We start from the raw sequence: 27,995 nt of genomic DNA on the forward strand, positions 1-27,995 counted from the left end.
GATTGTACAATTGAAATTCGAAAGCATACGGCCATCTATTTCCTATGAGGTTTTATCCTGTTCTGGATCGCAGGTGAGCCGGAGCCTCTCACGGTTGACTTCAGACTGATCTGTGGACTGGTTGCCGGTGCAAAGACCGTGCGCTCTCACTTTCACGGCGTCAGTCTCTTCAAAACCATAAATTTCTTCTTAAATTCTCAACCTTCTAAATGACAGTTCCATTAACGAGTGAGTTAAGGCTGAGTGTACTAAGGAAACTCTTGAAAAACAAACTTGACAATCTACGCTGCACTTTGGAATCCTCCCCAAAATAGATATGTCGTTTAATCATTTTGTTTCAAAATGCTTTATAGACTGTTTTCAACCATGTGACGACATCCGGGGCACGCGGCCATGTTGGATGGGTTTACTCTAAGGCTTTTGTACACTGACCGGAGTTACACAAATGTTCGTACAACTGTTAAAAGTGACTCCCGATGGTTAAAAAGACTTTGGAAAGTGATCAGGGGCTCATTAGATGTTGTTTCAAGAAACCTTTGCGACAAGAAGTGCTTTGATCGATAATGTCGACCCATATGTCTTGGAGAAACCCAAACGGAGCAAGAATTGCGAACTGTGGGCGTCGGTAACCACTACAGACATCGTCTGCTATCTCCTCTTCTCGACAAGCGCTTATACCATGGACCAACTAAAGAATTACAAAGTTCTGGAGGCCTACAACAAATTCATCAATGTCTGGAATCGTGATGCGGCAGTATCCATTGTACGCAACCTGTCTTCACACTGCTAAGGTTAGTGTAGCGCACAATGCAATTTAAATATGTACTGCATGATTACAGTCAGCATTGTTAAATTATGTGAATTATACCAACGAAGGAGGTGGAGATTATTTTCGTTTTTGTTACAGAGAGAGAGGTTCGACCGGGACGAGTCTCAAGTGGCACCCGCACCTCTTTCTCCACTTCCACCGCTACATTTTTAACTCAACTCACAAAACAGCTAGCAAACCTATTCTAATAAAAGAGAAAATACAGATTTTGTAGACATGCGTTGCATTCACACACGAGTACTATGTAGGACCTTAGCTATTGCTGAGTAGATGTGAAATTCTAAAAGTTATCCATTACTAACTAAGAACAAAATGCTCCAAGCAAACTCGGACCTAAGGGAATAACTTGGCCGCTACGTCGGCTCTGCTAATACGAGACATCCACAGCTGTCGCCGTTTGGTTGCAAACTGCTCCGTTTTCTCCCACTGGTTCTTGATCGCAGCTGCTAGTTGAAAGAAAGACTCTTTATAACGCCCACTTTCGTTTGAGCAACAGATAACATAGCAGTGTGCCCCCATTCATACGCCTTTCTGAAATGATTCCTGCTTAGTTACGCTTTGTTTACTCAAATTCACGCAACCAAAATGGCAACCGCCTTCTAAACCGGAAGGTGTGACATCACTCAAAAACAGCCTATAGACTCCGGCTGCTAGACTGTTAGAATTTCATACCTACTTAGCAATAACTAAGTTCCGTGAAGGAGAAGTATTCTTTAGGGGCAAGGGCCTACATAATACTCATCTGTGAATGCAATGCGAGTCTCCAAAATCTGTATTTTCTGTTTTCTTCGAATAAATTTGCAAAAACGAGTTACCGCACCGCTAGCTGTTTCATGAGGTGGGTTAAAAATGTAGCTTCTCCAAGGCATAGAGGTCGATATTGTCGATCAAAGCGCACTTCTTGTCGTAACGGTTTCTTGAAACAACATCTAACGAGCCCCTGATAACTTTCCAAAGTCTTTTTAGCCATTGTGCGCCACTTTTAACAGTCGTGCGAACATTTGTGTAACACCGGTCTTTATGCAAAAGCCTTAGAGCGGGGGTCACCAACGCGGTGCTCGCGGGCGAATGGTAGCACACAAGGACCATATAAGATGCCCGCGAGGTATGTTCTAAAAATACCACAGGCCAAAAATTGTTACTATTATTTGTGCTTCAAATTCTGAATCTGACTTGCTTACGTGAATTAAAAATTTAAAATACCTGCAATGTCATTACCTACAAAAAAATGAAACAAAAATATTTGATGTACTTGTAATGAACTGAGTCTGAAGTTTGCCGCAAACAAGTCACGTAGCCGTTCATAAGATGGTTGCTCACGAAATAGTCCTCAAAAAGGTTGCTGAGCCCTGCCTTAGAGCGAATGGCCAGTAGAGTGAACCCATTCAACATGGCCAGGTGCCCCGGATGTAGTCACGTGGTCGAAAACAGTCTATATCCCACTTATAATGTCCAGCATAAAACACGTTTTGTTCACTAAAGGGCGCTTCCACAATTCCCACAAAATCCTACACGAGCGCGGAACGGCAATATGCGGATATGGTTAGTTTCATGATTTAAAAAAAAAAGTTCTTTTATTTTCAAGGTCGCACCGGAAGCCACATCCGCTTTTTCAATCTCGAACTTGTCATCGTATCTCAGGGTGGATTCGGAGACAGGTTGATCCAAGTCGCGCCGCTCTGGACGGACAAAGATGAGGCGGTGAAATACACACTTCAAATTTCACCTCACGTGTATTCCGTCTCGTCTTTTTTTTTTTATTTTTCTTAATCGCGACTACTGTTAAAATGACGACCACGACAACATTTCAAGGGATGGAGCCCGGTGCGAAGAACAGCTCCAGGTAAAAAAAAAAAAAAAAATGTCTCCGTCGTGCTTTCCATCACCGGTAGCCGCCATTATGTCATCACTCATACAGGTTAGCATGTTTAAAATGTTCAGTGTCGTATTATTGTTCTGATCCGGTCAGCGTTTGTTCAGAATCACAAATAATGTGGGGTGGGTCTCGGGACGAAGTCGCGCTGTGCCGACGCGAAGGCCTCGCCAACGAGCCGTTTGTTCGCGAAAACTAGCTAGCTTTGCGGCACATGTCCCCTTTGTACACCTTGCACTCAAGCTAGCCGCCGATGAAACACGGCAGCCCGTTTGGAAGCGGAGCCGACACGTTCGCGCACCCGAACCGAGCCATTTCACCCTTTGGATCCTGTTAAATGATGACTGGGTGGGGGAAAAAATAAGCGACGACGTGAGATGCGTTCGAGCAGGGTGGGGCCACCCGTGCGGGCTCCCCCATCGTGCGAGGTGCAACAAAGAGGTCACGGTCCACTTTTCACACCGAAACGAACATGAGGATTAAACGACTCACCAGTAAATTGGATAAAATTTATTTACTATTACATATGTTTTTGTTTTAAAAGCAGTTGCTTAATTTATCAACATGTGCGTTGATGTGTAGCGATGACATAATCAGATGCCTGTTTCAATAACACTGTAACGGTTATTTTCTGGTGATAATTAATAACGTGATGAATATTTTTTTTTTTAAACTAGTGAAATTCGTGGATTTCTACCACCTTCATTATACCAATTGCAATGGGTGGGGTGGGGGGTCAAGATTTTAAGCGTGACCTTTTCGTTAAATCTCCACAACTTTTTTCATCTTTATCCTATTTTCAAAAGGTTGCAAGCATTAGAAATCTTGCTAAACATAACAGAAATATTTCATTATCGCAGACGTTATAATGAATGGGAAAAAAATCAATGTATTTTTTTAAGCCTAGAATGATCCTAAAATGTCATCATGATGTCTGTCATACAACTAAATATTCCTTTAGGTGGTACACTGAACCATAGTACACCTAACTTTCCACAAGGTGGTACACTTAATTTCACTGTACAGTACTTGAAAAAAGTAAACTGCTCTTCATTAATAGATATCTAATAACATCCATCTATTTTCTTAAACGCTTATCCTCACAAGGGGAGTGCTGGAGCTTATCCCAGCAGTCAACGTGCATGAGGCACCCTGAACTGGTTGGCAGCCAATCCCAGGGCACATGGAGACAAACAGCCACACTCACAATCACACCTCTGGGCAATTTAGTGTCCAATTAATGTTGCATGTTTTTGGGATGTGGGAGGAAACCGGAGAAACAGGAGACGAACATGCAAACTCCATACGGGCGGGTCTGGGATTGAACCCAGAACCTTAGAACTGTGAGGCCAACGCTTTTACCAGCTGATCCACCGTGCAGCCCCTACCTAATAAATAAATTGTCTCATATTGTCATTGGTTTGCTGTATTTTTCCACAAGGTGGTAGTAGAATATAGTTTGTTACACTCTACTCACTTAGGTTAGCGTAAAATTTGTAGCAAGTGGCATATTACTATGTACCTGCAACAATTCCATAAATTGTGTGACATGAAAGGTAGCAGGGCAGTGTTGAACAGGCCAGACAAAGAGTCACAATATCTTTTATAGCAATTTTTACTGAGGTACAAATAACATCACAATACAGCCATTGTACTGAATTTCATATGTTGTCCCAAAAACACAAATGATACACGGGAATGTTGAAGAAACTCAGAAAAACGAGCCTTCGTGCACATGGATCGTAGAAAACCAAACAGAGGGAATAAATGAATAAATATTTTCCTTTATAAGTTATGTATCCACATCAGAAGCGCATCGTCAAACGTATTATAGGGCAACGGCAAGATCACTATATATGATGCAATATAGATGTACCAATACAGGATGGTTAGACGCAAGATGACAAATTGATATTATTTTCTCTGGTAATATAGGCCTAAAATTTATATCACATTAATATATACATATCCCTTCATTCTAAGAGTATACAATATAGGTAAACTTAAGTGTTGTGCACTTGGTGTGTAGCTATTTTTATTTTTGTTTCAGACATTTAAGACCTAACCTACTAATTTGCTGTTTGCAGTCGCAGTATTGTACAGTATAAAATGTGAAGCTGCCGCTCTCAGAAGTTCGGTCCATCTTATTGTTCAGAGCTCCTGATCATCAACAAAGTCATTTCAACTTTCATATTGTACAATAGCATAATTGTGTAACATGTTGCTACCAGATAGAAAACATTTGTTGCCATCCAACTGATCCGGAACTCTGTGCATCTTTTTTTATCAGGGTTCTACGTCCTCCCGGCGGTGCCTCCAACATCTCATTCGGCGCCGACGAGGACAAACCTCCCGCGCGCAAGGACAAGATGGCCTCCAGCGTTTTCGCCGAGCCGGAAGACCCCTACGCCAACAGAAGGAACAACCCGCCAGGTACACTTGAACTCTTTCCACGTCGTCCCGCTTGGAACCAGGAGTATCGTCGTCAAGGAAGTACAGTACAGCCTCGGTTCTCGACCGCAATCCGTTCCAGAAGGCGGCTCGAGAAGCGGTTTGTTCGAAAACCGAATCGATATTTCCCACGTCTGTGTACAGAGGCTGCGTTATGCACAATAACTCGCGTCGTGGATCAGCCGGTCGGCCCGAGCGCGTTATGTTATTTCTGGGTTTTGTCGCAGGCGGTCGAGTACCGATTTTTGTTCGAAAACAAGCAAAAAATTCTCGAAATTTTCGTTTGAGAACGGAGACGTTCGAGAACTGAGTATTCACTGTAGTACATAATTGCTCCCCATGATCAAAGCAAACAATATTTTTGCAACAACTCCACAGCTGATAAATATGATCTTTTTTGGTTTTTAATTCCTGTAATAACCATGAGCTAATTGTGTGAAAAGAGGAAGGGCGTTGAGGAGAGAATCAGCCACCAGATCCAATATTTAAAATCGCAGGGCACATATACATACTGCAGGCCAGCGGTTCTCAAAAGTGTGGTGCCGACTGCTGGCGGTATGCAGGGCTCCCTCTCGCGGCACATGAAATTTCTGATTGAATATTGTAACACTCGCAAGCCTGCAGCAAAGTTCGTTTGTGAGTGAGCGAGGCCATGAAAGTAGCAGAGTGATTTGTGACTGGATGGGGTGAGGAAGCCAGCATGTCTGCAGTGTGTCAGATTCACGGAGGCTGACGGTTGCCAGAAATGCGTTCCACAAGTGTCATGTCGCTTCGGTGCGATTGTGGTCGACACTAATCATTTGTGTTGAACTCAAAAGCTGCTCGTTCCTGGTTCCTTCATCCAAGCTAAGGCAGCTCGACATGAACAACCAGACTTGATGCCGATGTGATCAGCCAGGCAATAAGTTGCATTTTACACAAATTTAGTGATTGGCTGCAACGTCTCAAATTTACTGAGCGATCAATGACGTAATTGATCGGATCAGAGAATGAAGACATTATCACCGACACAATCGGGTTTCTTCTGGGGACGTCATGAGCAAAGCTGTGGCTAGCACGCTAGCGTTGGTCAACACCCCGCTGAGCCCACGCACTCCTCTGCCCACGGACGTTTCCCGGTAGTGACTTTTTTTTTTCTTCCAATTGAGCAATCCTAATCCCCGATCATGTCTCCAAAGAAGGCAGGTGCAACTGCTGGTGCTGAAAAAAGGAAAACGGTGCGTAAAACTGTCGACTTCAAGAAGGATTTGATAGCCGAATACAAATCTGGTGTGCGTTTCTGAGCTACCGAAGAAGTCTGGCATGGCGAAATCGACGTTCAGCGCCATTCCGAAACACGGGGATGCCCTCAAAGCAAGGGATGTTGCTAAAGGAGCAACCGTGTTGACCAAGCGGAGGCCACAGACCTTGGAGGAAGTCGAAAAGTTACTTCTTATTTTCGTAAACATGCAGCAGTTAGCTGGGGTAGTGTTGGCGAGGGAGGGATTTGCGCCAAAGCTAGCGATCTGTATACAGACTCCATCACCCTAACAAAGCAGAATGGACCGCAAAATTTAAATGATGTTGTTATGAGCCACTTCAGAAAAGTGCTTAAAAGATGACAGAAACAGTCTACATTCGATTCTTTCTTTGTTATAAAGGGGGGAGTCACCCCCACCGAAGACATTTGAAACAGTTGTTTTGCATTGCTTTTTTTTCTTTTGTTCCATTAACCCTACCTCTCGTTGCAAGTTCATTTTTTGTCTGTTACTTTCTGTGCAAATTTACGCATTTTAAGATAACGAAAGTCAGCCGGCCGCGCATCTGTTTTTGTGTAACCGACCGCCAACCCTACTGCATAGTGAATGATTTCATAAAGATCTCAACGGAAACATAACGTACGACGCTAGTCGCCCGCTTGATGGTGTGTCACGTTCGTGTCATGTCCTCTTTTTTTTTCTTTCTTTTTTTGTCCAGGCGGGAAGCCGACGGGCGTCCTGTGCGGCGAGTCGTCGGCCCCCCTTAGGAGAGGAGCCACAAACGCCGGAAACTCTGCAGACGCCCCCTCAATGGTAAAGAGAAACATCGTGAAGCGCAAGATAATAACGGAAAGTGCAACATGCAGACTAAGTGGAAATGCCAAAGTACACAAGTACTTCACTTTCCATTTTGTCACATATACTTCACACACGCTTAACAAATACTGCAAGGATTTAAAGCCCAAGTGTCATCCCTATAAAAATTCTAAAATGGATAATGTAATGAAAAATACATATAACATTATTCACTTCAATGTCTATACGAAAAAATAAATGTGAGCGGAGAGCGCGTCATCCATGCGCAAAGTTGCAGAAGTGTCGTTCTACGATATCCGAGTTGTCGTCATATTGGTTGCGTCCTCCGTCCGTGACGTCACCCGGACATTCGCCGATGGAAACGCGCGGTGCACCCCAACTGACACGGAAGCTCTTTTCGAAAAGGAGAACACCGCACAACCGAGTGAAGTTACCGGGCGCAATATTACACTATTAGTTCAAGCCATATTCAGATGATATGCGATCACGGCCAAACCGCATCCCCGTCCGATCCACTTCCGCGGCGGAGATGAGCCATCGCGGCTCGGAGCCGAGCCGTGCTGCTTTAGAGGGTTGTTCACAGACGCCGCAGTCGAGCCGAGGCCAGCCGTGCTGCTTTTGGGGGATGTTCAAAGCCGCCGCAGTACTTGCTGAACACCGTCGAGCCGGGGCGCATTACTGCCGACGTGTTACTTGGAACCCGCGAAGCTCTCGCCCTCTGCACCCGTGCGATCCATTTTTCACAACGAACCGGGTCTCTTTCAAATTTATTATGGGTAAATCCATTCTCCCGAGTGTTCAAGCAATATCCAGCAATGCAGCAGGCCGGCATTTTGGCTAAGACGAAGGAACAACGAGCTACCTTCTCGGAGGTAAAACGAATGAAAACAAACGAGTCCACTTTGGGGCGCCGCTGTCCTTTGCGTCACTTCCTGCTTCTTCTCCAAAACAAATCCCTCGAGAGGATTTTCATGGCTGGAGTTACAAAAAGCTGTATAACGTCAAAATCATGTTTTGTGGTGAAAAAAAAAAAAGCATGGGCCCGTATTGGCTGACGTTTTTTTCATTAATAACATACTAAAAATCATCTATTTCATGACAGGAGCACTTTAAGAGATTACTAATTACATGGACGTAAATATAAGATCTCCAGTAATGTACAGTCGTAAACATTTGTATATCGTTTACTTTAGAGTACGCGTCTTGGTAGTTCCGTCGCAGTAAACCTAAGGAAGGAAAACTAAAAACAGGATGTGAAATCCACGAACTTCTGCTCTCACAAACTTGCATTTCTTTACATCTTTTCCTCTGGCTGAGAATTTAACCAAAACAACTGTGTGAAAGTTAGCGATTGGTTCGGGTCAAACGTGACATAATGTGAAAATTATTCAATATGTTTGAATCAGCACAGTAATTGAATTACAACTGATTAACATTTAAGATGGATCTTCTGTTTAAATTTCCATTTCCGAACAGAGCAGTAACTGATGATGATGATGATGATAATATTTGCAGCCGTACTATTTATAATTCACGTGCGGGAAGAATTTCCATGTCTGTGATGACAGAAGCGTCTTTTTTTTTTTTTTTAAGGATGGAAACACGCCCGTATGCGACAATGGTGAGTATTTATATATTCATCATCAGGTTTACAAACCGGCTGTGCTTGTTGCGTACATTGTTTAGTTCCGCCGGGTAATGATAAAAACGGATGGAAAATGATGACTGTAAAAATGCGTTCCAGGGTCACAAAACCTTAACAGGTGGCGTCCCAAGTTGTAGATTATAATTCATGTTAACGGTGACATGATGCCCCCCCCTCCCCACAATTTAAAACCATTTCCCAGTAGTGCCGTGTACTACTACTAACAATTTCCCATATCAAGATTACAAAATGTCTGATGAGTATTTTTCCTTTATAACTTGAATTTAAGAGGATTTTTCCTCTTGTGTTTTCTCCATTTTTTTTTATGAAACACATCATATAATAAATGGAACAAAATGCATCAAATATTTTTTTAACAATACAAATAAAACAATTTCATCTATGTCACCGCAGTGTTATGCTTGAAGCAAGAAATGGCACGACACAAATACCGTAATTTCCGGTTTATAAGCCGCGACTTTTTTCATACGCTTTCAACTCTGCGGCGGTGCGGCCAATTTGTGCAGTTTTTCTAACAGCCGCAAGGGGGCGCTCGAGCGGAAAAGTTAAGAGTGAGACCGGTGGAGTATATGTGCCAAGGAAGTGACTTTTACCGGTATGTTTTTTTTTTTTTTTTTTTTTTTTTAACTGGCCCTGTTAGCGCCACGCTAGCCTGTTGCTGCTGTGTTACTGCCGCGTCTAAGTGATTTAGGTATGATTTTTTTTTTTTTTTTAACCATCTCTGTCAGTGCTGTCCTACCATGTTGCTTCTGTGTAGCTGCCGCGGGAGGTTTTTTTTTTTCAAATTAGTATTTCTTTTTCTTTTTTTTTTTTTTTACCAGCCCTGTTTGTGCTACTGCATTGTTGCTATGCTAAGCTAAGGTATTAAAACTTTGAAAACTCTTTTTGTGTACCGTTTTTCTTTGTAAATATCTCGTATTTCAATGTGGATTTCAATGTGGGCACTTGCTGCTTTTACACAGGTGCGCCTTATGTATGTACCAACTGGTATTTCCTTGACAAATGTACTGGGTGAGGCTTATAACCGGGTCTGCTCTATAGGCCGGAAATCACAGTAGTCCAGAAACACATGCAGACAATATAGACATATTCTTTATCCTCAGTGAAGAACAGCTAACATTTGTGGCGCACTGATGAGCTGTGAGGATTGAGACATCCATATGCCTTATACTGCCCTCAGGTGGCCAAGGCAGGTACATCCGAATGAGAAGCACGATGTGCATTGGAGGAGGATGTATAAAATGGTTGTTTTCAATTATCACACTATAAAGTGTTATAGCATGCTAAAATATTACTCACCAAAACCTTTTTTTCTGGAACGTATTCAAGGTGTTTTCATGCATCATCTCGAAATTACCGTAATTTCCGGCCTAAAGAACGCACCGGATTATGAACCTCACCCAGTATGTTTGTAAAGGAAATACCATTTGGTACACACATGAGCCGCACCTGTGTAAAAGCCGCAAGTGCCCACATTGAAACACGAGATATTTACAAAGAAAGACGGTACACGGAAAGAGTTTTCAAAATTTTAATACCTTATCTTAGCTTAACATAGCGAAAAAACGGTAGCATAAACAGGGCTTGTTTAAAAAAAAAAAAAAAACAACATACTGGTTTTAAAAAAAACACCCACGGCAGCTACACAATAGCGGTCGCACAGCAGTAACACAGCCGGTTAAAAAAACATACCTAAATCACAGCAGACACATGCTAGCACTGTGCTAATGCTAGCGCGGCACTCACAAGGCTGGTTTAAAAAAAAAAAAAAAACATACCAGTAAAATTCACTGAGACGTGGCCGTAACACAGCAGCACCACACTAGCGCAGCGCTAACAGGGCTGGTTTGGGGGGGGGGGAGCTAAATTAGCGCGGTTAAAAAAAAAAAAAAATGTTCCGGTACACGGCAGTAACATAGCAGCAACATGCTAGCACAGGGCTAACAGGGCCGGTTAAAAAAAATGTACCAGTAAAAGTCACTTCCTCGGCACATATATTCCACCGGTCTCATTCTTACCTTTTCTGCTTGCGTGCCCCCTTGCGGCATTAGCGCATAAGCAGCAGGGTCGAAAGCGCGTGAAAAACGTCGCGGCTCATAGGCCAGAAACGACTTAATTAATAATTCTGTGCGTGTCCAGGAAGTGACGGCGCTGAGGCAGTCAGTGCAGCTGCAGCAGCTCCCGAGATTCAGGATGACCCGGCAGCGGGACCGCCCTCCGGACGCAGGAATCCCCCGGGTGGAAAGTCCAGTCTGGTTCTTGGTTAAACGGCTGCCGAGCTCACCTCATACTTCTTCCTCCTCCATTTTTTTTTTCCCACACATCTCAAACTGGGACGGTGCCTCTGATGTCTCCCCAGTGCCGGTCCTCCTCCACATCTCGAGTGCATTGTTTTGATACTTCCTTACCGGAACCATTTTTGTACTGTTATTTATTTTGTTGTTGTTGTTGTTGTTGTTGACAAAAGCACTTTATGTCTTTCCAAGTCACCTGTTTGGTCCTTCTTTTCACCTGCAGAGAGGCCCGCAAGGACCCATCCCGCCCCCCCAGCTATCAACGTACGGTAGTTCACCCCTCATTTCTATCCAACGTCACGGCACAAACTGCAGGCGACGTCGCGACCGTCGACAGAAAAGCTGTCACTTTTTGAATTTTGATTCAAACCATCTTGCATGCAGGTTTCGGTCGCGAATCACAAAGTGATGAGAAACGTGGGTTTTTTTTACATTTTTCCATGGTGGAACATGTTGTTATTGTGAGTGCATGAGAATATGAAGCTTTCTACTGGTTATGGTATTTAAAAAAAAAACTAAATAATAATCCGCACAGGTAGAAGATGAACGATCATCACCACCGTATTCCGCATCCTGCCTTTTTTTATTGTTAGTGACTCCGCGTTTGATGTTTTATCGCTCACGTTCACATCGAAGCTAAGCGTGCCTCCTTTTTTTTTTTTTTGCGTTTCAAACTCCCCGTCGAGGTCGGATTGTCCGGACGCGTGTGAAAGCGGCGATCGGCCGCCCTTTGCGTCGCAAGCCACGGGAATGTGCTCTTGGGCCTGATGTTCTACGACCTGTCCTGCATTTGACAAGTGACCTTATGCCACAGCTCAGCCTTTTGTTTCTCCTCTCGACGTTTCTGTTCATGGCGTCAACGCTTCCGCGGGCAAAACGGATTCCGAACGGCCAGAGTGTTGCGCGACATCCGCCCGTCGTGACGGCTACTACATGTGGCATCCTCGATTGTTGTTGTTGTTTTTTTGTCCTCATGCTGGATGTTAAGTCGCTTGCAGACGTTTGAATCGAAGAAATGGCACAAGTGGAAAATCTACATTAAAAATCAATTCAGACCATGCTTGTTTGTCTTCATTTGCTTGCAGGAACAGCACATTAATCCGTCCAATTTTCTTTGCCGCTTATCCTCACGGGGGAGTGCCGTAGCCTATCCCAGCGGGCAGGAGGCGGGGTACGCGCGGAACCGGTCGCCAGCCAATCGCAGGGCACATAGAGACAAACACTGGCACTTGCAATCACAGGGTGTGTAGACTTTTTAGGTTTTATAACATTTGAATTCTATGCACAAATTGAAAACGAAAGGGGTAAAATAAAAACAAAAACTGAACAGACAATAATGGTGTAAATTTTAAAGCAGGAAGGAAAAGAATACTTGAAGTGTGCCTCTCCTATTCCCAAGATGCTGTCATTATGAAAGTTACACCTCGGGGCAATTTGGACTGGGATTGAACCCGGTGTGACGGTCTGAGCGCTCCCCCGTGCTGAAAAGTCTCCTTGTGATGAATGCGCGTGCGTTACTATCGGGAACTCTGGGTACACGCCAGACGCTTACTGGGAAATCCCCCGGTCTCATAGTTCCCCTAACATACATTATAACCTAACCTTAAAACAAAAGTTGATTAAAAAGATATACGCATATATGTGTTCATATGTTATAGCGAACGTGAACGCTCGGCGACAAGTTGTCTTAACGGCGCATGTTGAAGCATGGATGGGGATGTTTCAGACCGGCTGGAAGTTTACCAAAATATTACGCGCATGCGCGTTCATCACAAGGAGACTTTTCAGCACAGGGGAGCGCTCAGACCGTCACGTGTCCTCGGAACTGAGGCCAATGCAGCACATTCATTTGCTTTGAAAAACACAAATGCGCTCATAAGAATGCAGGGAATTTCATAAAAATAAATACATACAGCGCTGCAATGTTGGTAAATTAATATGATCTCTCTCGCCTGCTGCGAACCTTTAATTATGATACACAAGAATAATACAGACATCCAAAAAAGTATATTTCCATAACCATCTGTCATGAGGAAAATCTCCCCTATTAAGAAAAAAAAAGACTATTTTGATCATGAGTTGAAAAAAAAAAAAAAAAGAAGTGACTTCATTCTCGGGGGCGCGGTGGATTCAACTGAGCTTCCGTACCGCCGCATTGGAACCATTTCCTGGCAAAAATGTGACTTCTTGTCATCTTGCCACGGTATGAAATCTGACCATGACTTTGCTCAATTTCGGGAGGTAAAAGGTCCAATAAACACCGGCAATCCGAACACCCTCATTTTTCATAAAACTATTTACGCTGAAGAGCAGTCAAAGTGGTTCTTCTTTCCAGGCAGCCATTTTTTTTTAACCCTCCCACTCACGAGTCTTTTTTTTTTTTTTTTTACTCATACCGAAAATGAAAGTAAAAGGCATGTGGGCGGCGAATTTTGGTCTGTTATCTCGACACGGCTGAAGAAAACTGCCACGGAGGTTGTTGATGTGGCAGAAGCTGCCGAGACAGGAGAGTGCCGTCGTCCGTCACAACCAGCACTGCCCGCTGTCGCGTCCATCTTGACAACAGCGACCCAGCCACGACATGCTCTAAGTGAGTCCGCTTCGTGCACTTTGAATCTCTGCTCACTTATTTTCATATTTATGTCTGCGATATGAATGTGAGGATTTGACCAGTCACGTGACAAAACCAATCACAAGACGTCTTTAAGCGATCGTTTATGCGGGAACGGAGCGCTCACTCTGTGCGTCGGTTGCAGCGTTGTGAATGAGTAACCCTGAAAGTGTCACCCCATAAAAAAAAAAAAAAAAATCATAAAGAATGAATGTATTTTCATTTTTGATGGTGAAACCAGATTTCCTCTAATCTTTTGGGACACTCATCATCCAATGCCGAACACACATTTATATCGTATCCACCATTTGAATCTCAGGACTGGAAATCAATTTTTCAGTAATATTCATTGTAATATTTGAGTGACTTTGTGAAAGTGTGGGTATCGCGTCCGCCTCGCAGTTCCGATGTTATGGGTTTGAATCCAGTCGACTTTAGAAAATTGCAGACTGAGTTAATCCGCCGTCGCTCGCTGACCTGCACTTCTTCCACTCCCAACGTGATACTCGCCAAGTCAATGTGGTCACTACAATTAGCAGCTTTACCGACTGGTCTTGCAACTATTATTAAAAATAAAAGTGACTTAAATCCACTTTAGTTCCTGCTAAGAAACGAAAAAAGACGAGTATGACACGAAAGGAGCCCAGAAGGCAATCACAGGTCCGACGACGCTGAACATTTCCAAAGAGTTGGAGCGATTTATCCTCTTTTGAGAAACGCTCGACCCGAGGTATGTGCTGTCCGAGCTGCAAATATTTTGCTGGTGTTGGCTGTTGTTGAAGGCGGCAACGGTGGATCACCTGGTAAAGCGTTGACCTCACAGTTCTGAGGACCCGGGTTCGATCCCGGACCCCCCGTGCACGTTCTCTCGGTGCCCGCGTGGGTTTCCTCCGGGCACTCCACTTGGACGCTCTAGATTGCCCCCAGGTGTGATTGTTTGTCTCTGTGTGCCCTTCAATTGGCTGGCGATCAGTTCAGGGTGTACCCCGCCCGCCTCCTCCCCGTTGACAGCTGGGATAGGCTCCAGCGCTCCCCGTGACCCTCGTGAGGATAAGCGGGAAAGCAATTGGATGGCTATTGTAAGAAGTGGACGGACATGAGGAAAGAGCGAGAGAAGTTTTGAAATCCCGCATGCACGTGGCGGTGTCATATTTATGTGACGTATTAGTGCAATATCATTTTATATCATATCATATATCATTTGCGTACTTCTTTCCGTCATTGTTTTCTCTTCTCCCTCTTAACATTTCTTTTCTGTATTCTCAAAAGCAAGAATTTGGTCATGCAACCTTAATGCGTGATTATCGCCACTCATTTCTCGCAGGTGATGTATTTTATTAATATTCTGACCGTCTGAAAAATACTTGCGTGACTGCATATTTTGTGTTCCTAAACTTGAAACCTCCTACCTTGAGACTACTCCACCGAGGATCCCCTTTATTATCTTTTTTTTCCCCTCCCCTTTGTAATATCCATCCATCCATTTCCTTTGCCGCTTATCCTTACTAGGGCCACAGGGGAGTGCTGGAGACAATCCCAGCCGTCAACGGGCTGGAGACGGGGTACACCCTGAACCGGTCGCCAGCCAATCGCAGGGCACATCGAGATAAACAGCCGCACGCACAGTCACACCTATGGGCAATTTAGGATGTCCAATTCATGTTGCGTGTTTTTTGGGATGTGGGAGGAAACTGGAGTGCCCACCCGGAGAAAATCCACAGAGCCACGGGGAGAACATGCAAACTCCACACAGGTGGGACTAGGGTCGAACCCGGGTCCTCAGAACTGTGAGGCCAACGCTTTACCACCTGACGCACCGTGCCGCCCTTTGTAATAATACCATATTTTTCAGCAAACACGGCTTCATGTGATATTAAGACTTTTGGAAATACGACGCATTCTCATCCTAATAATGTCAACGGAGCAATTTTATTGCAATCCGGACTTGCTGTTGCCTGTTTTGTGAAATGAATCATGGAAAAAAACCCAAACGGTTCATAACCAGTTTTGCTTGTGCTGCAAAACACGCATCGACCAATCATATTTTTATAGTGCAGTGCAATTGAAACTGTTTTTTTTGGCAGGGGGGGTGGGGGCGCCGTGAACTAGCATGAACACTTTTATGAAGTTACACCTCACATTTTGTTCATGTTTTTGTTGATTTCCAATGAACAATATTTGCAACTGGAAAGGGGGGGAGGGGGGTTGCTGCTGCAAAAAACAAACAAAGCAAAAATAGAACCACTATCATAGAGCGTCTGTTTGCAGAAAGTTCCTTGAAGGTTTGTTTTTGTTAGCCGTGCCACTGGTTTTCCGTTTTGACTTTGCAGCTGTTTTTTTTTTTTTCATATTTTGTTTATTCTCTATGTCTACTCAGCCCGATGAGAAAATGTCGATGTTCCCTCGTCGAGTCCCGGCGCGCCGTACAGCTGCGCACCTTTGACATCGCAATTCCTGCTTGGTATCTTGCGAAACTCTTCTCAAAAAAAAAAAAAAAAAAATCTGATCACATTGGCTGCATCAGGCAGAACGAGACACGCTGACAAAAAAAAAAAAAAGCTACTTAGTGTTGGAATGTCAGAGTGAAAAATTGCCCAGAAAAAAATTTACCCCCCCCCCAAAAAAAAAAAAAAGTTTAATAGTTCTTCACTTTCGTAGTCATAATGTGACTGTACATGCACTGGTACATATCTGTGACTGCACCGTACACACGCAAAATACTTTCAGGTGAAGGAAATGTTGAGCTTCTCATATACATCCATCCATCCATCCATCCATCCATTTTCTTAGCTGATTATCCTCACAAAGGTTGCAGAAGCGCTGAGCTTATTTATCCCAACTGTCAAAAATTTCATCTGATTTGGTCTCATTTTTTTCTATCGCAAAAACCTGCCATTTTTACTGCACAGCCGTCCATCCATTTTCTTGGCCGCTTATCCTCACCAGGGTTGCAGGAGTGCTGAGCTGATTTATCCCAACTGTCAAAAATTTCAACTGATTTGGTCTCATTTTTTTCTATCGCAAAAACCTGCCATTTTTACTGCACAGCCGTCCATCCATTTTCTTGGCCGCTTATCCTCACCAGGGTTGCAGGAGTGCTGAGCTGATTTTTCCCCAGCTGTCAACAGGCAGGAGCCGAGCTGAACTGGTCGCCAGCCAATCGCAGGGCACATAGAGACAAACAGCAACACTCACAATCACACCTAGGGGCAATTTAGAGTGTCCAATTAACGTTGCATGTTTTTTGGGATGTGGGAGGAAACTGGAGAAAAGCCACGCAGGCACGGGGGAGAACATGCAAACTCGATCGAACCCGGGTCCTCGGAACTGTGAGGCCAACGCTTTACCAGCTGCTCCACCGTGCCGCCCTGATATAGCCCAAAAAATAAAACAAGAAATGTAGTTACTGCCCTCTTCCTGTAGGTTAAATAAACTGTTCAGATGAAAAGCCCGCACTGGTTGTCATCCATTGTCTCGCTCAGCAGTTAAATCAACAGAGAAAAGCCTTCACGCTCAAGTGAGCTTATCCATTGTTAAATGGGTTCGTTTTCCACTCCGTGCTTGATATGTTGCTCAACAGGTCTGATAAGTTATCAATGAGAGGAAATTTATTGTATTTCGTGTACCGTCGAATGGCTTTTGAAAGCAGATACTGTCTAAAGTTTAAGGAGCTCAACTCGGTATAAAAGATCTTCGGTGTCATCGAAATTAAACCTCATCTCCTCTTCCGTCTTCAACAAAGAAGTGCCCTGTCATCAAAATACCACTAACGGTGAGAGGAGAGTAAAAAAGAACAAATTCAAATATCAAATTACGTTCAGTGTTTTGTTTTTGAAGTTGAAATTTTACGCAAATAAAAATTGTTATCCCACGAGCCCCGACGGCCTGCCTCATATTACATGAAAAACCTGCAATTGTACAAAAATGGGCGACACGGTGGATCAGCTGGAAAGCGTTGGCCTCACAGTTCTCAGGTGCCGGGTTCGATCCCAGCCCCGCCTGTGTGGAGTTTGCATGTTCTCCCCGTGCCTGCGTGGCTTTTCTGCGGGCACGCCGGTTTCCTCCCACATGCCACATGCCAAAAACTTGCATACATTGCAGACTAAATTGTCCCCAAGGTGTGATTCTGACTGTTGTCTATCTCTGTGCGCCCTGGGATTGGCTGGCGACCAGTTCAGGGTGTACCCCGCCTCCTGCCCGAAGATAGCTGGGATAGGCTCCGGCACTCCTGCGACCCTTGTTAGGATAAGCAGCTCATAAAATCGATGGATGGATATAAAATATATATTTCAGACAGCACGGTGAATCAGCTGGTAAAGTGTTGGCCAAGACATTGGATGGTTGGATGTACGAAAATTAAGTTGTCTCTCTGCAGGGGGAATAAAAAGTAATTCATAATCATCTCTGTTTATACAAAAGTATAGTTTTAGATCTTGTGAACGGCTGAAAAAAAATTTCAGCTGATTTGGTCCCATTTTTTTAATCGCAAAAACCTGGCATTTTTACTGCACAAGGGTGTGTACATCCATCCATCCGTTTTCTGTGCCGCTTATCCTCGCAAGGGTCGCGGGCAGTGCCGAGCTTATCCCAGCTGTCAACGGGGAGGAGGCGGGCGGGGTACACCCCGAACTGGTCGCCAGCCAATCGCAGGGCACAATCGAGACAAACAGCCGCGGTCACAATCGCAGGGTGTGTACACTTTTTAGATTTTATAACATTTGAATCCCATGCACAAATTGAAAATGAAAGGGAGGGGGGGGGGGGGGGACAAAACGGAACGGACAAGAATGAAGTTGTAAATCAGCTGGAAGAAAAAGAACATTAAGCGTGTCCTTCCTATTCCTAAGATGCTGAAATTATGAAAGTGCATTTTGTCACTTTTTGTGAAACCGTAACAGGACACAAATCTACTAGCTTGTAAATATTCATAGTATTTGGATGACAAAACACGAGGGAGGGGGGGGGTTAACGGCCCCTCCACTGTTGAGTCACTTTCACTCTCTGAATGAGGAAATGAAATGAAAAAAGAAAACTGAAAACAAAGATGGTTATCGAAGCGGGCACACAATTGGTGGGAAGCTCGCATCTTTCGGATTTCAACAAACCACAAAAAAAACGAGCAGGTACAAAGCGAAATGATTTCAAATCGTAGAACAATCGACAGCTTGCACAATGTGAGGCCAGAGCACGCAATTGTTCACAGAAACTGGGGTTGACCGTGTGCAAAACTTCTTTGAACAGCTCTATTGAATTTGTGAGGTGAACAGGATTGTTTTTCTTTTCAGCGGGATCTTCACAGAACCGGTTTTTAGTCTGGCAATGTTTGCCTCAACTGAGTGAATTTTCCCATTTAATCCAGTGCGCTGTTCAATGACCAGCCTGGTCTGGATTTCGCTCGATAACTGCCTCAAAGCTAGCGTCGAGCCGCGACTTTTTTCACACGCCTCCAACCCTGCGGTTTATGCGGTGATGCGGCTAATTTGTGCATTTTTTTGCCTAACGGCCGCAAGGGGGCACTCGAGCCGAAAAGGTAAGAATGAGACCGGTGGAATACTGTGTATGTGCCGAGGAAGTGACTTTTACCGGCCCTGTTAGCGCTGCGCTAGCGTTAGCGCTGTGCTAACGTATTTCTACTGTGTTACTGGCGTGTCTCAATGATATTTACCGGTAAGTTTTATTTTCACCGGCCCTGTTAGCGTTAGTGCTAGCGTTAGGGCTGCGCTAAACTCCTTCTTTGTAAATATCTCGTGTTTCAATGTGGGCACTTGCGGCTTTTACACAACTGCGGCCTATGTATGTACTCGGTGAGGCTCGTAACCAGGAATTACGGGAAATTGATTTGACGGCGCCAAAGAGGATTTTGCAGTCCTTGGATTCTCTCCGTTGACATCAATTTCGGGATGGCCTTGAAAACAGATGACTTTGATTTGCAGGCGAACGACGATGTCCTCAACTGCTTTCACGTTGTGGCTGCTGATCGTGGTCCGCTTCAGTTGGCAAAATCCTCTGAACGGTAAGTTCTGCCGTTTGAAACGGATCGGTGTCAGACGACGTCACCGCGGTGCCAGGATTCCCCTTTTCCACGACGTCATAACTCTTCGACCAATCGGATAAATTAACGATAGAACAAAAACTTCACGCTTCACCGATCACGTGTGTTGTCTGACCTTGTACGACACACAAGACGGCGGCCGTCGCAAGGCATGACGGGTGATTGGAAACATATCAATATGTCATCGCTGCCGTCGTGTGTCTTTGAGCACTTCCTCATTTTGCTTCTGGTTCTGGCGCGAGGTATTTATTTTGGAGGGTTTGCACCGGAACGCCGCATTTGGGCACAAACGGTAGCTTCAAATGACATGAAGAGGACTTCAAAAAGTTTTATTCTGCGTCATTGGAATAGAAGCAAATGTTCTATAAAACGTTGATTCCGCCGACGAGGGACAAAGTCAGTGATTGCGATAATCTGAGACGACGTTTATGTAAATTTTGTCCCAATTTCGAGTTGCGAGGAAAGTTTGAGGTCAAACCCAAGCTTGTGACGCAATTATTTCCACTTGCTTTTCATAACGTTATCATGATTTATACTTTCTTTTTGTGTTTGTCGTCAGCTATCACGTTGGTTTAAAGACTAAAGCGCGCAACCCTCCGTTTGACTTGTTGGCTGCCTCGCCGTCGGCATTGACGTATTTTATTATTTTATTTCCCCCTCTCAACGTCGGCGAGGTTCCGCCCGGTCTAGGCTGAGGCTCGTTGCAGACCCCTGGTTTTACACATACTCGAATTCATTAACTATGATTGTGGAAAAAAATTAGGGCAGGAAGTCGTCTCCTGCGTACACGGAAGCGTATTGCTCCCACACGCTTACCTCCGTAAACCTCTCTGTGACTGATTTATTTTATTTTTTTTTTAAATACGCATTGTTCTCAAATGAGTCGAAATTGGCATTATAAATACTTGTTAATAATTTGAGATTGAGAGGAATAATACCTCCGTGAAATGAAATGATGGCTACAGAGGCGCGTGTATTTCGTCCATCACGTTTAATTGCCGAAATCCATCGATCTTTTCTGGTCTTTTCAGCCGCTTGTCAATCGAATGTTATCTTTGAAGAACCGTCTCGTCTATTGCGACAACCAACAGCCAAACACGTCTCGGGGATTGTGAAAAATCTGCTCGGGTTCAGCGACTCCCGTACGACGAGAGCAGCTTGGTTTGACCGGCAATACGGCGTCGCAAACAAGGGTGACGTCACGCGGACGGGCTCCGTAGGCGTCGTCGCCAAACGCTGGCACTTTCTGTACGTCGTACGACGTCACGGTGAGGGGTCCCATTTTTTTCCGCAGGTTTCATGGAGATGGTCTGCCAGAAGGAGATCGTGGGCCACTACGGTCAACCGTCTGTGGTGGACTGCACGATTAAATTGTTGCAGGAGGTGAAAGATCTGACCGTGCAGGCCGTCACTTGGAAAAAAGACGGCGTGTTGCTGCTGTTGTTCCACAGTCAAAAACTTTTTGCCGAGCCGGGCTATTCGTTTGCCGAACCGTCTTGGAACGACAAGTCCTTGAACGTGTCGCTGCGGATCGCCAACACCTCCCTGGCCGACCGCGGCTCTTATCACTGCTTGGTGATGTCGGATCGGGGCTCGTACAACAGCTCAGCTGACCTTCGTGTCACGGGTGAGGCTCGAACGGTTGCCGGACACGCTGGCGGCTTCATTTGCGTGGCAAATCCAATTCAGATTTTTTTCTCCTGGGGGGGTGTAAAATTAATCTACAGAAGACTACAGTTTTAGCAACAATTCCGACCTGTAATGGTGATTTTTCGCTGTCCCCTCGCAGCCAAATACAGCAGACCCAGCATCCAGTCCACCCCGGCAGACAACACCCCCAACTCGCAAGTCACGCTGACCTGTCGCTCCGACGGCGGTTACCCGAAAGGCCGCCTGGGCTGGTTTGCGGGTCCCAACGAGATCGGGGAAGCCGTAACCGTGGCCGAGGAGATGACGAACGGGCTGTTCGGCCTGTCCAGCCAGCTGACTTTGGTGCGGGGCCACGACGTCTCCGAGTACACCTGCGTGGTGTTCAACGCCACTGGCGACAGAGACGGCGAGGCCACGTTCGCGAGGCCCAAGACTGCAGGTAGGACAACAACAGACAAATGATCATTATTATTCATCATACAAATATTCCACAAAAGCAGCGGCAGCGTGTGCATTTGGTAGCTGGGCCTAAATACGTAATAAAATAGAATGTAAAGAATTCAACATTTTGGGCTACATTTTTTTTTGCTTCAATTCAATGGACTCTGTGATACTCCTCCTGTTGCGAGGGCCTTTTTTCACCTGGGGACAGTATAACGTCCACCCAGCCATCCGTTTTCTCAGCCGCTTATCCTCACAAGGGGAGCACTAAGGCCTACCAAGCTGTCGACGGGCAGGAGGCGGGGTACACCCTGAACCGGTTGCCAGCCAATCGCATGGCACACGGAGACAAACAGCCTCACTCACAATCACACCTACGGGCAATTTAGAGTGTCCAATGAATGTTGCATGTTTTTGGGACGCGGGAGGAAACCGGAGTGCCTGGAAGAAACCCACGCAGGCACGGGAAGAACATGCAAACTCCACACAGGCGGGGCCGGGATCGAACCCGGGACCTCAGAACTGTGAGGCCAAGGCTTTCCAGCAGCACCACCATGCCGCCGCAGTATAACATACAATTGGATATACATGGAGACGGTCACGTTCGCCTAGTGAGCTGCAGTAATATTAGTTGCTCTTTGCACAATATTCGCCTGTGAGTATTGTTATATTATCTGTTTTGCCGCACCGTTTGTGTTCAAATATCAGTCGCTTACGAGTCGAACTGCCAAATCGACGCTATCTGTCGGCCCATCTATGGCATTTCCCAGTGGCGGGTGGTCGTCTTTGTAAGGGGACTTCGGCTCAGCACCCCCGCTTAACACCGCTGACAAATGCGCTTTGATGGGGAAAAAGTTCTACCAGCAATTATGAATTATTAATTACTATTAATTTAGCATATTTTCCTTTTCCCTCCTCTTTTTTGGGGTCTGTCTTATTCCAAAACAAGGAGCAGCCTTCACAAGGGGTGTTTTTGAGAAGAGCGTGACAGGAGAAGAAATGTTATTAATGTTACTTCCCGGGCAGAACTTAGTTTGTTTGTATTCAACTGAAAGACGAGTTGGAACTGGTCCTGGTCGCTGGTTCAAGTCAGAATGAAACCAAAGCAAAGCAGAGTGTATCTGTTTTTAGATTTTGCCACCATGATGATTTAATCAAATCCGGCAAGGTAGTCAGATTCACGAGTTCAGGTTTGTAAACTGGACAATCAGTCTCGGCGAGTTCCGAGGGTGGGCGGGGCTCGCCTTCAAACAATGGCGGTTCTGCTCTTTCATCTCTCGATGAAAGATCCCATCGCAGTTTTGGCGGATTGTTGTGACGTCCTCTGTCTGTCTGTCTGTCAGTTTTGCTTTTGCGTCCGATGTGCTCTATCGCCGCGGTGCATCTCGCCTCCGCATCAGATTTCTGTAAACCTTTCAGTGGAAGTCTAATTAAAAAGAAAGGAAAAGCAGCTGCATGCCGGTTGACCTGTGATCAGATCCTTTCACGTCACTCAACTATTTTCACAATAACAAGGTCATAAACTCAATACGTGAGCTTATATTGCATCGCGGTTCCCCCTGTATCACTTTTTATCTTCGATATTTTTGTTGCAAGTACTGAATCTGTTGCAGAGATCCACACGTTCCTGTATCATCAAAATATGCAGTTGTGCATATTTAGTTTTACGTATACTGGCAAAATTTGGGGAATATTTCCCAGCAAGCGTCCGCTACGTACCCAGAGTTCCCCTGTTCATAACGCACGCGCATTCATCACAAGGAGACTTTTCAGCACGGGGGAGCGCTCAGGCCGTCGCACCGGGAGAACAGAAAACCACTAACGCAATGAGCACGCTTGTGCAGGATCTGTTGCCGGCCACAGCTCACACCAAGAAACTCGCACAGAAATGCTGAACGCGCACAAAGTACAATAATACATCCAGTAATTACATTTTTTTTTTGTTTCTGTTCAAATACAATTAAAAATGCGTTCTCATACGTTTAATCGACTTGTGTGGGTAAAACTCACGACTTGAACTGCATGGGTTGACAAATCTTGCCCGTTTCCATTTGAAAGTCCGCATTTTCCCGACAGCGTGCCGCTTTTTGGAAGAAGAAGAAGTCAGACAAAAAGTTCCGTTTTGCAAGTGACGATCCACTTTGGAGCCGAGCTGGACCCGCCTCCCACGTTGTTCCCCGCCGAAAGAGAAACCAATTTCCTCCATGAGAACAATGTGTGACCTTCTGTACAGAAAGAGAAAGTTTTGTGGCTTTGTCACAACGGATTTTTTTTCCCAGCGATTGTCTGCACTGACCACCTGACACGAGGACAGTGGGTGTGAGAGAAGAAGATGCACGAAATCGGCTTAGATGGAAAAAGCTGACACGCTGTGGCGACCCCTGACGGGACAACCCGAAAGGAAAAGAAGAAGAAGAAGTCTGCACTAACCAGATGCATCAAACCTTTAAAATCTTGTCTTGTATTTTTTTTTTTTACCTGTGCAGGGCAAAGAAATTCAAAAGACAAAAGCTCGGACACGGCAACCAAAGTCATGGCGCCTTTGGTGGTCATCGGCTCGCTGATGATCGGCTTGCTGCTGTATCTGGTGCTAAGCAAGAAGTGCCGTGCCCGTAAGTACGCTGTACTTCAAGTAAGGCTGCGCAACATGTCGTCATGGCAATGGAGTACATGTGCACAATAATATATTCTGGTTTTGGAAACTTTCATTTGGGGTCTTTTCCAGTCAGTTTACATTCTGAATGCGATTGAGCAGCTATACGTGAGTTTTATTACGAATGATTTCAGCGTTAGAGCCAAAATACATCCGGGGTTCGGTTCATGCAGTTTCTTGGATTTGGGCTGGAGTTTATCTGAAGTCATCCAGATTTTTTTTTTTTCCGACGGAGTGCACCTGATTATAAGCCTCACCCAGTATATTTGTAAAGGAAATCCCATTTGGTACACACATAAGCCGCACCTGTGTAAAAGCTGCAAGTGCCCACATTGAAATCCACATTGAAACAAAGAAGACGGTACACAGAGTTTTCAAAGTTTTAATACCTTAGCGTAGCAACAACACGGTAGCATGAACAGGGCTGTTAAAAAAAAAAAAAAAAACAAACATACCGGCAAAAAAGAAACAAAAAACGCCACAGCAGCTGCACATTAGCAAAAACGGTAGCACAGCACTAACAGGGCGGTAAAAAAAAAAAAAAAACATACCTAAATAACCGAGATACGGCAGTAACAGCAGAAACACGCTAGCGCGGCGCTAACAGGGCCGGTTGACAAAAAAAAAAAAAACATATCGGTAAAAATCACTGAGACACGGCAGTAACATAGCAGCAAGACGCTAGCACAGCGCTAACGCTAGCACAGCGCTAACAGGGCCGATTTAAAAAAAAACATATCAGTAAAAATCAGAGACACGGCAGTAACATAGCAGCAACACGCTAGCACAGCGCTAACAGAGACGATTAAAAAAAAACATACCGTAAAAGTCACTTCCCCGGCACATATATTCCACCGGTCTCACTCTTACCTTTTCCACTTGGGTGCCCCCTTGCGGCCGTTGGAAAAAATGCACCAATTAGCCGCGTCGCAGCATAAACCGCAGGGTTGAAAGCGTGTGAAAAAAGTCGCGGTTTATAGGCCGGAAATTACGGTATATTAATCGATTTTATGTTGTTGGGATTTGCTTTAGGATTTATCTCATCTAGTGGCAATTATATATTGGTTCCGGTTTGGGGTATATTCTGGTTTATTTGTGGTTTACACACCAGGTTTGATTTGAAAGTAAGAAGGAGAAGAAGACTTTATTGCCGTTACGATGGAGAAAAGTCACCGTGTGCAGCATTCTTGTCAAATCCAGTTTACATCCCCCCCAGCTCACGGTATGCAGTATTCAGGGTTTGTCTCGTGTACTTCTTTGGGATGGTTTGGCATATATTCTAAATTAGTGAATATTGGAGTCGTGTCCAGTTTATGCACCAGTTTCAAACCCGGGCTTCGGGTTCGGGTGCGCAGCGTTCTCGGTTGTGACGCTCGACTTTCTGTTGCTTGGTTCGGCGGTAATTTGAGCGGAGTTTAGTTTGCACGGCAAGAAGCGGCGCCGTTCTCCGGAATCACGTTTTGATTTTTCTTTCAGGAAACTGCAAACTGGTTCGTCAACCCGGAACAGACCCGGAGCGAGGTAGAGGTGCGCGGATGTGACGTTTTCAAAATGACACCGCAATTCAGATTGTTTCTCACATATGCTTTATGTTCTTCGATAAAGGTTGCCCACAGGACCAGCCTTTGGTGAAGCACGAATCCCAGGACACCAAGGCGTCAAGTATTTATTTCACCTAAATGTCGGATTAGTTACTAGTTTAGCGACGACGATGGTTTGAATGCATTTTTGTCTTTTGTGCAGAAGACGCCGCATCACTTCCAGACTGACTGTCATCATTTTTTTTCCCCTCCCTCCATCATTGATGCGATTTGCGCCCAATAACTTGGACAGTATTCGAATGATTGTTCAAAGGAGCCGCAACTTCTGAAATCACCGAAAGATGGATGTCGAGCCCCCGTAAATCGAGGCTGGGTGGCTCAGAGAGGACGAGGGTTGTAGATAAAAAAAAAAAAAAAAAGTGATGTTGGCACTCGGGAATTATTTGCCGTAAACTGAAAATGGCTCCTTATAGGAAAAATGGTTTAATGTTTAACATAACTGAGATAACACACAAATGAAATGGCAATATTCATAAAATGTAGCTCATGTGGCGCCACGGTGGCTCAGCTGGTAAGAGCGTTGGCCTCAACCACGGACCCATCTCTGTGGAGTTTGCATGTTCTCCCCCTGCCTGCGTGGGTTTTTCCTCCGGTCGGGCACTCCGGTTTCCTCCGACATTCCAAAAACACGCAACATGAATTGGACACTGTAAATTGCCACTCGGTGTGATTGTCTGGATGTGCCCTGCGATTGGCTGGCAACCGGTTCAGGGTGTGCCCCGCCTCCTGCCCGTTGACAGCTGGGATAGGCTCCGGCACTCCCCGCGACCCCCGTGAGGATAAGCGGCAAAGAAAATGGATGGATGGTTGGATGTAGCTCGTGTTTCTTTTTCGCCCCATGAACAAACACATTGAAAGAAAAGACATCGACCGCTTGTGATGCTTTTTAGTCGCAATATGTTGTCGTGGAATTGTGTGCATGAGTGCCGTCGCTGCCCACTTGAGCTCAACGCTGCCCGTTGCGCTCATTTGTTGACGTCGTGCCAGTGGAGTGAGGATTTCCCCATTGGCAAAGAGCAGCAGAAGCACTTTGCACCCAGCCGCTGATCGAAACCATCCATCCATCCATCCATCCATTCTCCTAGCCGGAGAAAACCCCCACAAGCACGAACTCCGCACAGGCGGGTCCGGCATCGTACCCGGGACCTGCCAACGCTTTCCAGCAGCTCCACCGTGCCGCCTGGTCCAAACCAATGAGGAAAATGTGGAACTCGGCTCGGGGAATGGAAACATTGACACTCACTGCAGTTAATGAATTACAGCAGTGAATGTAGCTTCCTTCTTGAACTTTTCGTCCTTGTTTGCGAGCGGACAGGACCTGTGTGTGTGTGTGTGCGTGCACTTTTGCGTCATGTGAATTCTCTTTCGCTTTCTCCAAAACTCACCCCCAAGGATCAACACACTGAAAAGAGAACCTTTTCTCACACTATCGGTTTCGACTTTATACTTTATGAACATTTGGTGTGTGGTTGGGGTTGTCGACACTCAGCCTTTGATGTCTCTATATGTAGCACCACTTGGAAATAATTCAAAAATATTTCCAGTGTTCCAGAGCCCTCAAGGGATTGGGAATGTCCAACATCCTGGTTTTATTTTCATTTTCCCACGATTAATTCACCCAGTTAAAACTGCGTCCTCACGTACGCTCACAAACCTTCTTGTATATTCATGTTTTAATTTTTGCATTTTTATTTTTTTTAAATAAAGCCCTCTGTCTATATTTTCGTGCGAAGCACCTTGTGATTTAACCTCGAACATGTAACACACAGGAAGTATGAAAAATAAGAATGTCTAATCTCTTGAAACTAAATGTTACAATA

At 45.0% G+C, this 27,995-nt stretch overlaps 2 protein-coding genes across 7 annotated transcripts; both read left to right on the plus strand.

Moving 5' to 3' along the window:
* Positions 1–2,430: 2,430 nt before the first annotated feature.
* Positions 2,431–12,227, plus strand: jpt1a (Jupiter microtubule associated homolog 1a). Its single transcript, XM_061830782.1, has 5 exons — positions 2,431–2,672; positions 4,993–5,135; positions 7,110–7,204; positions 8,801–8,828; positions 11,013–12,227. Exons 1-5 carry the CDS (start codon positions 2,617–2,619, stop codon positions 11,138–11,140), a joined length of 450 nt encoding a protein of 149 aa, XP_061686766.1. The 5' UTR covers positions 2,431–2,616; the 3' UTR covers positions 11,141–12,227.
* Positions 12,228–12,915: 688 nt separating this feature from the next.
* On the plus strand, positions 12,916–27,869 carry zgc:174863 (uncharacterized protein LOC100136852 homolog). Of its 6 annotated transcripts, none has more exons than XM_061828763.1 (9): positions 13,072–13,757; positions 19,712–19,791; positions 20,862–21,023; positions 21,125–21,457; positions 21,620–21,919; positions 24,408–24,533; positions 26,051–26,095; positions 26,180–26,236; positions 26,318–27,869. In XM_061828763.1, the coding sequence occupies exons 2-9, from the start codon at positions 19,722–19,724 to the stop codon at positions 26,341–26,343; spliced, it is 1,119 nt and encodes a 372-aa protein (XP_061684747.1). In that variant the 5' UTR covers positions 13,072–13,757; positions 19,712–19,721; the 3' UTR covers positions 26,344–27,869. The 6 variants fall into 6 exon arrangements, with proteins under 6 accessions (XP_061684749.1, XP_061684750.1, XP_061684747.1 ...); XM_061828762.1 differs by having other exon boundaries at positions 13,075–13,757; positions 26,051–26,101; XM_061828764.1 differs by lacking the exon at positions 20,862–21,023 and having other exon boundaries at positions 13,084–13,757; positions 26,051–26,101.
* Positions 27,870–27,995: the final 126 nt, after the last annotated feature.

The sequence above is a fragment of the Syngnathoides biaculeatus genome, chromosome 9 (assembly GCF_019802595.1).
Source record: "Syngnathoides biaculeatus isolate LvHL_M chromosome 9, ASM1980259v1, whole genome shotgun sequence".
Taxonomy (NCBI): domain Eukaryota; kingdom Metazoa; phylum Chordata; class Actinopteri; order Syngnathiformes; family Syngnathidae; genus Syngnathoides; species Syngnathoides biaculeatus.